The sequence below is a fragment of the Electrophorus electricus genome, chromosome 11, assembly GCF_041902795.1.
Source record: "Electrophorus electricus isolate QZ-2024a chromosome 11, ASM4190279v1, whole genome shotgun sequence".
NCBI lineage: Eukaryota > Metazoa > Chordata > Actinopteri > Gymnotiformes > Gymnotidae > Electrophorus > Electrophorus electricus.
Genome location: NC_137507.1, coordinates 11,398,755 through 11,414,679, shown reverse-complemented (window position 1 = coordinate 11,414,679; position 15,925 = coordinate 11,398,755). Strand labels below are relative to the sequence as shown.

The 15,925-nt window shown below is 39.8% G+C and overlaps 1 protein-coding gene across 3 annotated transcripts in view; it reads right to left on the bottom strand.

The window, feature by feature from the left end:
• The window catches only part of tmtc2a (transmembrane O-mannosyltransferase targeting cadherins 2a), a 35,015-nt gene extending 24,017 nt beyond the window's left edge, over positions 1–10,998 (bottom strand). Inside the window, exon 1 of one of the 3 annotated variants that reach the window (XR_003411332.3) lies at positions 10,574–10,997. Coding sequence is in view for 2 of the 3 variants with exons in the window: in XM_027020220.3 (XP_026876021.2) it covers positions 10,574–10,656 (83 nt within the window). In the remaining variant the exon portion in view is untranslated. Of the gene's footprint in view, positions 1–10,573 lie in introns of all 3 variants that reach the window. The other 2 variants (XM_027020220.3, XM_027020219.3) reach the window with 2 other exon arrangements.
• Positions 10,999–15,925: the final 4,927 nt, after the last annotated feature.

Genomic DNA, 15,925 nt, shown 5'->3' with positions numbered 1-15,925 from the left:
CAGGTTTTGATCAGAAAATGATTCCATAAAGATGAATTTGCTAACTACTACTTTTGTCTCATTTTGCTCTGCTTTGCCTCTCATTTTTCTGCCCTACTCTTCTGCCTCCCTTCTGCCCCCCACCCCCAGCCATTCTCTCAGGAGAACAAGGGTGGGCTGGTGACCTACAAAGCTCCCACCTGCTACAGGCAGACCGTGGCTGCCTCAGCCCCAGGAGAGGCACAGCATGTTGGCTGAGAGCACAGGGAGGCTGGCCTGCACGTGCCATAGCGTGCAGACTTCCTAATGAGGAATGGCGTGCTCACACTGTAACCCCGTCAATGTACGACCTGCCCAGCCCAGACTAGTCATTAAAAGCCAGACTCCAAAGGAACCGCAAAATAGGAACACAGGAGGTGAAAGGGAGAGACAGCGAATGGGACACAAAGAGAAGGAGAGAGCAATCCTATTCATCACAATACCAAACTTCATGGCATACATGTTCTCCTTCCATTTTAATCCTCGTCTTTTCTTTTCTTTAATGCTTTTAGTGGAATCACCACTTGGCAGTTATTGCATATGACCAGCTGTGTCCACTGTCCATTGTCTGCCTCATTCAATCAATGCCTAGCCCTAACCCACCACACACTCATCACAGCAAGGCAAGCAAGAGCTTGCAAGGCGTGTCCCTGGTCCCAGTCTGAAATGGTTCGAATTAGCAGTTGTGTAATGTAGCATTCATCTGCCATTTGTTTCAGTGGAAAATATCACATTGGATCGCAGTATATCACGCACATGGTGAGTGACCTGCACAGAAGAGAGAAGATGCCATTTCTCACCATCACCATCGGTGAATCTAAATTAGCCTAAGAGCAGAGAATACAATAATCCTTCATAAGCCAAATAAGACAAAAATAAAATCACATGTGATTAGTAAAGATACATTGCTGAACTGTACTCCTGCCTTCTCTAGTACAGCATTGAACATCCGGGCCTTGGTGTGATAGATAATAGACAGACAGGGGAAGATATCAGGCATGAGAATAAAACAGCAAATTTACTTTATCAGTTCTACTTAATGTTACCAAGAGACAGATAAGGTGAGAGCAATGCTCCTCAGAAAAGCATTTTTTGAGATAATTGCACATATTGCCTGTGACCGACTTTCTCTTTATATCAGGATGGCCAAAGCCAGTGCTCCATTCTTCACGAGCACAGCAGCCTCGCTCTGCCGATATCGACTTGGAAACCAGGGACGCCACCAAACAAAGGACAGCAAGAGAGAGACAAATAGACAAGCCATTTTATTGCCGACCAATCGCAAAGCTTTTCTACTCTCTCAATAGAGATGCCTGTCACAGTGCTGCCTTTCCTACACGCTGACACCACAGCAGACAAGCGTTTGCCAAGGAAAAATAAAATGTCCAAATGAAATGTCATTGTCTGAGGGAGACTGAATGGAGAGCTCCATTTAGAAAGTGATGAGTGGATTTGGAGGGGTACAGGGAGTAGAGAACGAAAGAGATATGGGGAGAGAAAACAAAGGGAAGTAGAAAAGAAAGAAGAAAATGAGATGTAGTGAAATTAGGTTTCATTTGCTGGTGTAGCAAAGCAAGCCACAGCCTTCTTGTCAGGCACACACATACATGAACAGACAAAGTCTGCAGATTATTTGGTGTGTGAATGAATAAAAATTATTTAGTCAGTGCAATAAGTCTAATCATGGGCAGTGGTCTAAACGAGGTGTCATACTGTAGAGCAGTGCATTACATGACTGGCTGTGGATCACCTCTTTCTACCAACACTGCATGGAAAAAGAGTGGAAAGTCCAATGTGCTCAAATCCAGTGTTTCTGGCCATGTTTTGGAAACAGCCAATTAATACACAGGAAGGAACAATGAGTGACGAGTGAAGGAATGAATGATGCTTCTCTTCAGCACATTACATTGAAAGAAAAAATAAATGATTAAAATAAAAACAAATACAGATATTTATTTTGTTTACACATCAACAGGAAGTATAAACAAAGCAGCCTCTTTTCCCTGCTTCACTGTCCCTGACAAACAACTTCCATTTAAATAAAACAGATTCTCATTGAGATGTTACAACTCTTCCTGTTACATTATCAGGTTGGTTTCATCCTTCGCTCCCCAATGGGCCCCATAAATAGCCAGCTACCATGTTGTGATGTGAGGACACTTAGCAACTTTCACTTGGCAACTTTATTTCAGTGGATTTTAATACATCTGTGTATTTTGAGGTTTTACTGAAAGCTGTTCAGACCAACTACCCACCCCACCCCACCATCCCACCTCCCAGACATCATCAAATGGAAATGCGCGTGCACACACACACACACACATACACACACACAAAAAAAAAAAAAAAAAAAAAAAAAAACCATACAAAAGTGCTAGTGTATCCAGATTCCGAATCTTCTGCATAGGGAATGAAAAATATCCCAGACATGGTTTCTAACATGAAAAGAGCAAGCCAGACATGCAAAGCAACCATAGTCCTCTAAAACACACAGCATATAATTAACATAATGATACGTTTTAGCCAAAGTTGAATATAGCATACATATGTTAGCTATATAGTGGAGCATTTTTCTTGGGAGTCTACAATATAACATTTTCAGTGGTTTGTAGGCATATTAATGTGATCCTGTTGCATTTTAAATTGAGACACACACTCAGTATATTATCAAAAAGAAAGTAACCTAACTGATAGAACCTTATATATAACTGGGCATATTAAGGAGTCCCACTAACATTGGGACCATATCTAATGCTTGCACTGACCCAGGAAAGAGATTTCTGGAGAGCATTAAATAGCCTTACCATTCCCCTGTATGTCTATAGTGCCATATACTCAACTGTTTATGATGCAAAATTACATTTAAACAAACATTTAAACACGAGGTGAACAACAAATGATTGTATATATAATTTGGGTATTTGAGTTTTGAGACTTGGGCTTGGCAGACAAAACATGAGGCTGGACACGCTCCCTGCTGGCTGAGATCCGGCTCTGTGAATGGGCAGATGCTTGATGATTCTTTACTGGAATCACAAAGAAACTGGGCCTCAACTTTTGACATTTAAAGTAATTTTTAAAGCCTCTCCACAAAGGCAAAACTAAAAGTTTTCATTATGCTGCAGTCATCTCTGGCAGTGTTTGTGTACTGCCTATCTGAGTTCATACACAGCGTAGCATAACACAGAGGATGTAAACGTGTCTCTAATACTGACACAATGCATTTCAGTCCCACCATATTGCATGGTTCCAGATCACTAACAATGTACTAATAATGCTTTTGTCAGTGTGGAGAATGGGTTGATAAATGCTTTGCTTCATACACAGTAACTTCAGACAAGGGCTCAAAGTTATACATCTACCGTTTAACAACAGTCAAACACCAGAGACTGAGATCCAGAGTTTTGATCAGAGAATGGAGCCTTCTGACATTTTGCTTCACCAACAACTAAAGTTATTTCATTGTCCTTGCCAAAATTTCCTTGTTTAAAATGAAAAAATGTTTTTAATATCTGTTGTAAGGGTCATGCAAAGCATTAAAATTAAGCTCCAAAGCATAGAATGAAATAAAACACTTTATTAACAGACTGCTTGTAATTTCAGTGTATGCTAACTATTCTTTTTCTGAAGTAGCTGGCAGGAATATTTCAAGTTATTCTGCTTAAGAATCATTATAGGACTAATCCTGATCAGTTTTTGTTCAATTACAAAGGCTGTTTTATATGTATGTGAATAGTTTCCTTTGTCATTGTTAGGTAGATAATTCTCTATCCTGTCCTCTGTTGTAGCATAAGTATGAAAAACAGTCAGCACTTCTTTAATGGTAGTGTGAGAGGGAGCCTGCCGCTGTCTTGGTTCAGCCTGTTCTGAAGCCCTGTCATTTTCGGTTAAAAGATTATCTGGGCCCGCAGCACACCAGGGTCCCTGATTACACATGATTAGCTTGTCAGTCCAAAAGCGCTGTAACTACAGCATGGAGGCCACCGTGACAGAGACACACTCATATCACAGCTCCGGGGGCGGTTCATCACTGTCATTCTCCACGTCTGCCCATGCACCAAGCCTGTTATCAGTCCAGACACCCTGCCCTGCCTCCAATCAGATGCCCTGCCAGCTAGAGTAGGTGAAGAGAAGAAATCAGACTAAACTTTTTTGTTCCCTTCACTCTAGACAGAAAATGTAGACAAGGACAGAGAGGAAGAACGTGGGTTCTCTAAGATGATACACAATAGGGACTCATTCTTAGGGAAGAAAAACACCTGTGAAAGTGTGTGTAATTTCAGGCCCACAGGGTGTAGGTTTCTCCTTACTGGGGCTGTTTTAAAAACCATGTTATGTTAGCAAAAGAAAGCACATGGCAGCTCTTCGGTGCAATGTAACACCAGTGCAGACCCAGCTTATTATGGTTACATTTAAGTGCAGCATAGTAGAAATACAATCTGACAGAGCAACAGATCAGCTCTTGAAGTGGCAGGAGAGATCCGAGTAACAACCAGGGGTTATCACTGTTCACTTCCATAAGCAATTCAGCCACAGGAAACCCAACAGCCAGACTCAGAGCACACCCATAGTATTTGAATGATTTTGAAGAATTGTAAGATTGAGATTTTATCATCACTAATTAACCTCAAGCCTGTGTTAAAACTCTGTACACACTGTACCTTTTTAGAGAATGTACAGCTCCTGGTCTTCAGCAGCATGACTGACATTTGGGAGAATATAATTCCAGACAGCTATGACAGAGGGAGTCTCCAATTGCCAACATCATGACCAATGTGACAGTGTTACACTGTGGTTATGCCACTGAAGACTAGTAATGCTGGCAGTGAAGGCCAGCCAAAGGTTATCCAGGGTTTACTCTAATCAACCCCCCTTCTCCCTACACCACATCCTGCTGACCTATTAGTGATGGAGAAAACCTTAGAAATAAAATGTCCACACATACTCATCCATCTGTGTCTGGCTATTGAGATGGCCTCTACTGATTAATAGTGTGGTGCTGGACTGAGTTAGGTTAAAGTCATATCCAAGTACTCACAGTTTGATCAACCCTTTTTAATGTTGACTATAACAGTTTCATTTCAGTGCAGCTGGCAAATTTTGTACATGATTGGAGCTATTTTAAAATTTTGTGCATACCTGTTACAATTAACAGAATAAAAAATATGAAAGAGAGCATTTTACCAACTAATGCGAACCTATACAGAACAGACTTTTCTCATTCTTAATGCCCTTTATTACTGCATTTTTTTTTTAATGTTTGTGGTTAAGAGTGCCGTTTTAGTCAATTAACAATGTTTTTTTAAATCATTATCTTTTAAACAAGATGTACTGTGTATGTACTGTACTGTGTATGTGGTTACCTATTTATTAACTGGTTTAAGTGAAAGTTATGATATGATATTATGTTTTAATAAGATGGAAAAACAAAGGTAAATCTAAATAGCAGAAACACCAGTTCTTACATTTACAGCATTCACTTTTATCCAAAAAGGCTTACAATTATAACTGAATACAACTTGAGGAATTGAGGGTTAAGGGCCTTGCTCAGGGGCCCAACAGTGGCAGGGTTTGAACAAGTAACCATTCGACTACAAGTCAAGTAATCTAACAACTGAGCTACAGTGTCCAGCTGGACATATAATTTTCAGCACAGGAATTTTGCTGCCTATATGTAAGGGAAAAACAATAAAATAATGGTACATTTACAAAAGGGAATATTAAAATTGAATAAGCACACACACACACACACACACACACACACACACACCACCACCACGGCAAATCAATTGAACAGCAAAGCCTAAGTTCCTGGCAAAACAATATAAGTCCAGATGTCACAAACATAAAATGTGGTTCAGTCAGCTCATGTTTCATCTCACAGGAGCAAATGTCCTTTTCCTTTCAAAATCCCTTCTTTTCCCTGATGTGTCTGGGCATATAGTAGATTCATTCACCCAGGAGCTCTATGACAGCACTCAAAGACAACAGTCATAAAGGGTTTCCGCTCCCCTTCATGGTATCTGCCAGAGCACTTCCAGTGGGCTTCTTTGATGTTGTAACATTAGGTCTACGATTCTGCATCATTGGACCACATGACTTCAATTTAAGGATAGCAAGACTTCCACTTTCATTAGCACAGCCTTGGTTATCCTCTATTATTGAAATATTCTTAGACCATATTGAGAGCAGAAGTGCATAAATGGTTTTTAAACCTGAATGTGGTCTGCTTTATTCTCAGTCTCAAAAACGTGCTGTGGTTGCTAATAGTTTCTCAAAGGCTGCTATAAAAAGCTCAGCAGTGAAACTCTGCAAGTAATCAGGATTTATAGCAAGTGTGATGCTTTCTGGTTTTTGCTCCTCCCTGCTCTTTAATATCCATCCAAATATCCATGCACAGACTAAACACGTGTACCTTGGTGAAGATATTGAGAATGCATGCGTCGCCGAATAATGCTGAACATTTGAGCCAGTAGGGGGAATACAAGGACTCCTTTACTTGGTTATATCCATGGAAACATATTAGCTCTCTCTACCTTTCTGGTTCTTTTCTCCCTCTCTCTCTCTAATCACACACAATTATGCTTTTCAGCCCTTTTCAGCAGGAATGGCAGATTCTGCTGTGTAAAAACTCTACGATGTACTCTGGTGGGTCAAGTGGTTGAAATGTCTTTCTTGCCTCCAACCTGCTAAAATTACTCTGTGCAAACTCATTATATTTCACGCTCACTGCCTTTCTGCATTAACATGCATGCATTTAAAGAGCACCCATTTCACTTTTGGTATAACAGTGCTTTAAGATGTGTCCACTGAAGGATCAAAAGGAAAGTTTGTTGAGGGGCAGAGAGTAAAGAAAACCAGATTCATCCTATGCAAAATCACTTTCATTTTTTAATTAGTTTTAATGCCAACTGTTCACAGTGGAAACTTGTATAAGCAGTGATGACTGGGGCAAGATTAACAATGCAACTGCAAATTGCAGAATCTAAAACTGATTACACTGGCCTGAAAGCAAAAATAACAAATCCATGAAGTCCATCTGGGGTGATTTATCTGCATGTGCAGTGGTGAATATTTCAAATGAGTGTTATTTGCATGAAAAAAATCTAGCCCCAAACACACCAATTCTTTCTGCTGCAAGCAGAACTGAAAAGCCATGCAGAGAGTCACTCAAAACAACCCTGCCAGGAATCTCAGGGTACATCCTAATACTACATGGTGCTAAGGTGATTCCTGAGTATTACATTTCCTGTCATGGAGCTGTTCAAGGAATTCTAATGACTCTGGGAGGTGGACATGGAGTTATAATAAGCCTCTGTAAGGGGCCTTCTGGAGTTAAGGGTTTAATGAATAGCATACAACTACTTCCACATGATAACCAAGGCTCTAAAGCAACTGGAGATTTACATTACCTGACACACACACACACACACACACACACACACACACACACACACACACACACACACACACACACACACACACACACAGTAGTACAGAGGTACAGAATAATACTGCTGACTGCCCTGCCATCAACAACAGCAACAGGTATCACTAGGATACTGCTAGGCAGCCCAAACCTAGACAGGAGCAACTGAGGGTTAAGTGCCTTGCTCAGGGGCCCAACAGCAGCAACCTGGCAGCAGCAGGGCTCAAACCAGCAACCTTCTGATTACTAGACAGATACCTTAATGGATTAATGTGTATCCTTGACTAATATTAATATTAAAGTATTAATCTAAGATACAAAGCAAGATCACACTCTTGGAACTCCACTGTACAGCAGCGGGACAACATGTACAGCCCACAGGAGTGCACTCTCTGTGACAATGTCCATCAATCACAGGGTGATCACAGCACTACACACACACATACAAACACAAACAAACTAAACTGATGAGCCTCTTGACACATGTGGATCACACACCAACTGACTGATAGCCAGGGACAATGCTAATAGGAATCAGAGCACAAAGGGCAAATCTAGAACATTAACACCTCAAACGTCTGCAGGAAAAGGTGTGTTATTGTGTCATTCAGAGCTATAATACCTGACTGAATCAGTGCCTTGTTTCAGTCTTGTTTAAACTTAATAGGGTTATGTTTTGTTACCAAGTCCTCCAAGACCCATTGCGATATTCTAAGGCCACGTAAGCTCAGGGCATAACACACCATGTGTTACATATTCTCTGTGATATTTAACACTAAGCAGGGGTGCACAATATGTGCAAAAATACTCTATCGCACTCCTGTCTCTACATGTATTGCTACATGTGCTATGTAAAATATTAAGGTACATGGGATATTCAGGCTGGCACAGTGTTAACCAAAATTGTTCATGTTTGTTTGTTAAACTCAAAGAGCACTCATTTGGTACATCTGAAGCCTGTTAGAATGTTTACAGATCACAGTAAAAAAAATTGTGATCAGTTGAAGCTGTTATGTTATGTTCTTTCGGTATCCATCTTCTAAAAGTTCCCTTCAGGACATCTGTTCTTGCTCCTTCATATGAACTACACTGACTAAAGTGATTTAACTCAGCATACAGAGATACAGCCATAGTAGTTAATCTGTCAGAGACACCAATCATGAGCCAGCCTCACCAATCCCCCTCTAGCACCAACAACCTCACCACTGGCTGAGTCATTTCCTCATAAAACCAAACACAAATGGTGGGTGTTGGCATATGGTGTGGTCTACTGATTGGAGGACATATGGATGTTTTGACAACTAGCGTTCATCACAACAAACCCAGTGAACTTTAACTTGAGGGCAAAAACAAGCCATATGTAAGACATTTTTTGACCACGGACTCATGGAAAGAGCCATGGGAATGGTGTTCATGACGGAAACTATGGCATATGGCATGAACAGTTTTTCTACTTTTCATTAATATTATGATTGGCTGATTGTGTAAAAATTAGTTTCCATACTGTTCCCAGGAAAAGTTGTTGACATGATTAAAAAAAACAGACAACATGTTTTTGGAGCCCTGGACCTCAACCACACAACACAGTACAGCACTGGTTAGTGCGCATCCACAAGCAGGAATAAAAAATAAAGAGAAGAGCTGCAACTACTGGAAAGCACTCATTAGGCTCAGAGGCTCTCTTATCATGTATGCAGCCTGTGCTACACACACACACACACACACACCCACACACACACACACACACACGCACGCACACACGCACATCCCAAAGGAAGGGACAGGTCAGAGGAAAGGACATTGTTGACCTTTCAGAAGAAGTTGATTTGATAAATGACTCTGAGGTGTCAATTCACTGATAGAATACGCTGTGACCTAGCCACTCTAGAGACTACACATCAGGGCACATACACACTCACATAATCTTACGCCAAGCCTCTTGGGTGCAAATTAAAACTACGTCTGAATGTTAAAGGTCACCAGCTTTAATTTAACAACCACAACAGTATAAGGGATATGCTTTTAACCACAATTCTTTATTTTCTTCATCTAAAAGGGTGAGGACTCGTTTATTTTACGTGAGACGTCAAAAAACATCAAAACATCAAAGATTTATGTAGTTACTAGTTTTTGCAGAGCAAATCTTAATTTTTATTCATATAGGTTATACCGTAATATTGTGCCCCATACCTCCGTAAGACTTCTAACTTTCAACAGTCTTGTTTGAAATAACAAGGGTAATTGAAGATTTTTAGATTTAAGTTTCGTATAAGGAATGCTTAAACAGTCATGAATAGTTCTAGATATGCTTACAAATTTCGGCAAAAATGACCGTATTACAAGAAAAAGCAATTTCCTGCCCCAAACTTTATACACGGCATTGTGGGTCAAAGGCAGAGTGCCTTTAATTCATCAATAACACTGTTCTGTAGGGCTTCATCTGAGGGCCTACCGATAGGCTAAATCTTCACGTTGAATTTAAATCATCTGGGGCTATTCATTAAGATCGGTCCGTTTCTTGACCAGTGTCTACGCGAATCCTCCCATTTCGTGGTTGGTTTCTTCTCATTGAGTGTCAAAGAAAAACGCCCCGGGGGTGGTGTATAACATCACCTCCTCCAGAATAAAAGCATTCTTAATGCCTTGCATAAGAAATAGCTCAGACAAGAGGTATTGTGTGCAGACTCACTGCAACACTCCCCTCCGACAGCGCACACAACATCCGTTACGCCGCGTGTCGACGAGGTGTTCACGGTTTCTCTGACAACCGAAACCACTGGTTAGAGACAATGAAAGAATGTATCCCAGAGATGAAGAACATCGATTTGACATCAAGTTAGACTGAGATTTCGTGTCGAATATTGTTAGAAAAACTCTGTTAATTCATGTTTCGTGTTTATAATTGCAGTCGCAAACTTTTAACTGCAAGTGTAACAATTTGCCTTATAGCAAAGTAAACATTCCGCATAACCCTTAAATATTAGTTTGCTTTACAAAACGATAAACTATACCGTAATATCCGGAACTGTAAAGGTTATGGTTATTACTCTGTCTCCCATTGTTTCCCTTAACAGATAATGAGATAAAGACTAGTACAACAGACAGTATGTTGATGGAGGTAGTTACCTGTCATCGTAGCAGAAATCCGCCTTAAGGGTGTTAACGTAGAGGATCAGGGCGACAGCACTGCACACCAACTCCGTTATCATTTTTGAACAACACAGAAAGAGACTAATCGTGAAAAAATGACTTCTCCTCTCTTCTCCTCACTGATTCCCTGCTGTGAGAGAGAAATTCTTATTTCTCCATCAAACGAGCGGAGTTTTACAGCAGGCGACATGAAACATGCCTCTGGCTCAGCTCGAAAGAGAATAAAAACTGTCGGAAAACGTAGCGGCGTTGTTACATTTCTGCGGCCGTATGGATGCGCTTTCTCTCGACAGCGTTGCGCAGACAGCCTAGTATTCATTCCTCAGTGTCCTCCTATCAAACACTGCCCGCGTGTGTTGATTAAAAGACACACATGCGCAGTAGCCTGACGCTACCCAAACGGGCAATTTACGAGGGACCAATGGTGCTGAAAGTCCAAAAGGCTACACCATCCAGCCTACCTGGTCGAAGACATTTTAACAAGCACTTCTTTTTGACTCGTTAGCTACACCGTAAAATTAATCAAACTTGCTTTAGCCTACTTGAGTGTGATGCCCTCCACTGACAGAGTTTTGAAAGTTTTTACTTTGTTCAAGGTTCCTCAGATTCAGATTCCAATTATGATTTTATAAACAAAAAAGAAAGAAATATTTGCAAATCAGGTATATAATAACAGAGAATACAAAATCTAATTCTATAAATTCTACTGAAATCCTGTAAAGTCTTACATTGTACTTACATGTAATTTTTAAAAATTACAAAAATGTAAAATAATACTATAGTATAGTGTATATATACTAAATATGTCTTATATATGGCAAGGAAGAGGTTCTGTCTTACAAAAGATGTAATTTCTGCACTTTCAAAGAAAGTCTCACCTAGATCATACTACCAATACTAACAATACTGTGTGTGTGTGTGTGTGTGTGTGTGTGTGTGTGTGTGTGTGTGTGTGTGTGCGCGTGCGTGTGTGTGTGTGTGTGTGTGTGTGTGTGTGTGTGACATAGATAGATAGATAGATAGATAGAGAGAGAGAGAGAGAGAGAGAGAGAGAGAGAGAGAGAGAGAGAGAATAATGTAATATCTTCACACCCTGGTAAGATATGATCCATGTGTGCCACTTTGAAAATATAGTGCAACCCTGTTGTGGACCAGCTGCACTACAACCTGTTCAGTAAGTGTGAACGTGTGTGTGTGTGTGAGTGTAGTGGGGGGAAGGGTGTTGAAAAAAGGGAAAAACATATGGTACAAAATCAGAAGAAGAAAAAAAAAAACATGATAAGACATGTGACCATTTCCTTGAACTCAAATATCTGACTTTTGACTTCTACTCCTATTGAAAGCACAAGTGTTGTATTAATAATCCAAATCATTCTAAGCGTGCTTCCTGATCCGCTGTTCCTCTGTGTAGAGTCATGACAGGTGAACAAGCTGTTAAAAGGCAGATGCACTGGGCTTTCTAAAACATAATGAAACAGTAGTTTATCTACCATATCTAAGTTATATATTTTACCCCACAAATATGAGAGGAAGCATAAATTGAAGTTAATCAATGAAAGACAGGTATAAAATATAGCATGTAAATGATGTTTTATCACTTATTTTTACATATGACTGTTGAATTTCTTTTATTTCATTAATCAATGTCAAGGGAAGACAAACATAAAGTGTCTTTTTCATGAACTACAAATTATTTATTGTGTTGTTTGACAGCTTTTGAAAGGCATTTCAGTGAACACTATATTAACCCAGGGTCTGCCTCAGTCTCTGGCCAACCGTAATTCCCCAGCAGTGGTAATGTTTCTAGTAGAGGATAGACAGTCTCATATCCTGCTTGCTTTTGGTATTGGAGTGGGGCACAAGGTGGGTGGACAATTCGGGAGGATAATGATTATTTTTTACTTAATAAATCAGTTGCACAAATGTGCATGCTCCAGTTGCATATGAAGAGCTGCTGTTACCGAGTTACATATTTTTGCATTTGTAGTAGCATTTTCCATAAATGCTGATGAATGTCGCACAGGAAACCATAAATCATAATAAGGAATGACAGAGTGTGAGCACGCCCAGTCAGAAATAGCATATACTCACTTCAAGCCAATGTAAAAACAGTTATTATCAAGTATATGAAAATCACTAACAGCAAAGAGACAAAGATAGTGTCAGCCTTTGCCTCCAATTACAAGAGAGATGGAACACATGAAAACTATCATAGAAGATGTTTGGCTTATCTCTTCTTTTCTGGAATCCTTCTCTCCATCTTTTTTCCTCTCTTTTTCTTCTCTCTCCTCTTTTCCTGATTACTCAAAATGGTTTGTTGTTCGTCATTAATCATCTGTGCATGCCCAAGTTACTTTTTTTCAGATAGTTCAGAATGTACTGCTGAATGTTGGAAGCACAAAGCCCCAATGGCTGTCAGATAGATATGTGTTTGAACTACACTGCCTTTAATCATGTTAAAACTGTCCACTGATTGTGGTGAGAGTAAGCCATTTAGATGCAGAGACCCACTAGCACCTAGGCATGTTTACAACAGATGACTAGGTTTCATCTGATAATGTTAACCTCAGTTTAAGATACAAGTGTTTGTGCATGTTTTCTGAATGAGAAATAAATGGCCAGTAAAGCTGCTTTTGCTTTAACAACAGAGTTTCTATTTTATGGCTTTTACAGAAATTGCTCATTTTTTTGATCGTGTTCTTTCATCTGCATGACATAATTGATATAATAAAACGAATGCCATAGTACTCTTAGATTTTTTATTATAATTTTTGATTGCATGAATAGAATACAGGATAGTCTAAACTATGGTTTAGACTATCCTGTAAATGTAAATCTAAATGTAAAAATCTAAAATGATGTAATGAACTTCTGCAACTTTAAACTTTTCTTTTCATTCCAAGAAGAAATTTTGAATATGTTCTAACAATTGCCCTACCTGGTACCCTTTAATTAAGCTTCATTATACCTTTAAAAAAGTTGCTATATCTAGACTGATATATTTCAAAAACAAGCACATCACTAAAACCAAATTCAGAACTTTCTAATTACTTACTGAAAACATTGTAGTGATTAGCAGATCCCTTGAGTCTGCTACTCTATTGTACTTCACTGCAAGCTCAAAAGTGTTTAGTTTTACTGAGAAAATGTTTTCTTTCATTGGAAATCTTATTGAATACTACAGCCTGAAGTAAATAAATAAATAAAAATAAACCAGAAGCAAACTGAAAAATATGGGAACAATCTAAGTTTTTGAGTCTATATGAACTACATTTATGTACTATCCACACAAACAATGGCTATGTGAATGGAACATTATATCATGAAAAATATTTAGATTGAAATGTTGCTGCTTGTCCACAGCACAGTGCAATCACAATGCTTATTATTATTCATCTTTTCATAACCACACAAGATCAGTGGCATAAAACTGGATGAAGCCTTAATATAGCAAACACGTTGACTGAAAAATCACCTTCATGCTTTATCTGAAAGTATTAAAGGCTCTGCTCTAGAGATATAATGGTTCAACATGAGCAAACTGTATAACTTGGAATTTACTAAATGTTAAAGTTGGATTACTTAGCTAAATATATGTTATATATTGTTATTTACACATCAAAGAAAAAAGGAAAGATCCCACCTCAGAAGAGGAGATAAAAGATACTGTGTTGTTCTTTGTTTTCGTATACTTGTCTCTGTTGGCTGTGGTAGTGTTTATGCAATGAATTTGCAGTTCACACACTGGACGAGTGAGTGATTGTTTTCAGATGGAACTCATCATGTGCCATTATGGACTGGTGGTGTGTGTGTGTGTGGGAGAGAGAATCTGTAAATAGACCCCCACCCCCTCCACCCTCGCCCAACCTCCCTGCATCCTGTTTGGTCGCACTGATGATGATGGGTCATCGATGGAAAAGATAAATCGCACCTCTCTTTCCTCTCAGCTTCCCTCCGTCTGTCCCTCATTCACGGTGCTTTTTCAAAGAGCTGATGCCTGATAAGCAGTGTTCCAGGCCTTCTCTCAACTTCCTCTTGTTCTGTTTCCCTGGCCGGAAGCTTGACTAGCCTGTTTCCAGTCTCATCCTTCCTGTTTGACCCCCTTCCACCAGCTGATCAGATCACATGGGGCAAAGGCCATTATGCCAACAGATTTTTTTTTTTTAAATAATGTAAGTGTTTAAATAATGCATGTACGCCCTTTCAAATGTGTGAATCTTATTCTGAACTGTTGGGGATTTTCTCTTGGCAGCTGTGCAACAGTTTCATATGTTACATGACAAACAATCCACAGTGATTCATGGAGTGGTAATAAGTTGATATTTAGAGCTGTATAAGACTGAGGCTGTGAAATACCTACACCATATCATTGTAGGCCACAGCTTACCGGAGAGCGCAGCTCTGTATATAAAATACCCTCAGGACTGTGCTGTTTGCAGTGTTGAAAACTAAATCAGTCCATTGTGTTTACCAAGGTGCTAAAATAGAAATATGTGATTTTGGTCCATGTGGAATGAATAATGTATAGCACAGATTTAGTAGTTAGGACATTAGTGATGCCAGAGACGCTGTAGATGCTATGGTCTGTATATCAAAAGGACACTTTCTTTCATTCCCCAAAACCGAGACCTGGGCAAATGAAACAGAAGATCGAATTAGTCTGTTTCTCATCTCTTTGCTATTTCAGGCACAGAGATCCTGAAGATTGCATTAAAACATCATATCCTGGACATGTTTTTTCCCCATCCCCCGATTTAGCCACACACCAGGAAATGGCATCACATCCCTGCTGGAGTATGGCATTGCCTTCAGCTGCTTTAAGTGCATAAATGTTTGTGCATGAGTGTGTGTGTGCAAGCTCTTTACAGAGTAAGCAGTGCCAGAAGATAAGGCAGCGGTCAGTGTAAATTACAGGCTCTGTGCAGTGTGAATGACCACAAACGTCCTGGACCATGGGGAAGGTTTGGACAGCACAGGTGCGACGTGTCAGAAGTGAGCAGGAATCAAAGCCCTTCCACAGCATATACACCCAAAAGATTCCTCCGGTAACTTATTCTGCTCCATTCTTTCATTCTGAATGAGGTGTTTGTGGACAGATGTCAGAGCACAGTGAGCTCCAGCCAGCACTGTAGTATGAGGAATGTTTGTGATGACAGCAGCAAAGACAATAGCAGTAACTACAATTGGAAACAACTCTTCATGCATACAAAACCAGCAACACTAGGAAAAAGTGGATATGCTTTTTTTTTGTTTATGGTTTGAGACTAGCCCTTCGTTTTTAAGACCTCAAATGCCACTTCAGCCCCTAGAAATACAAATGCCATGTGC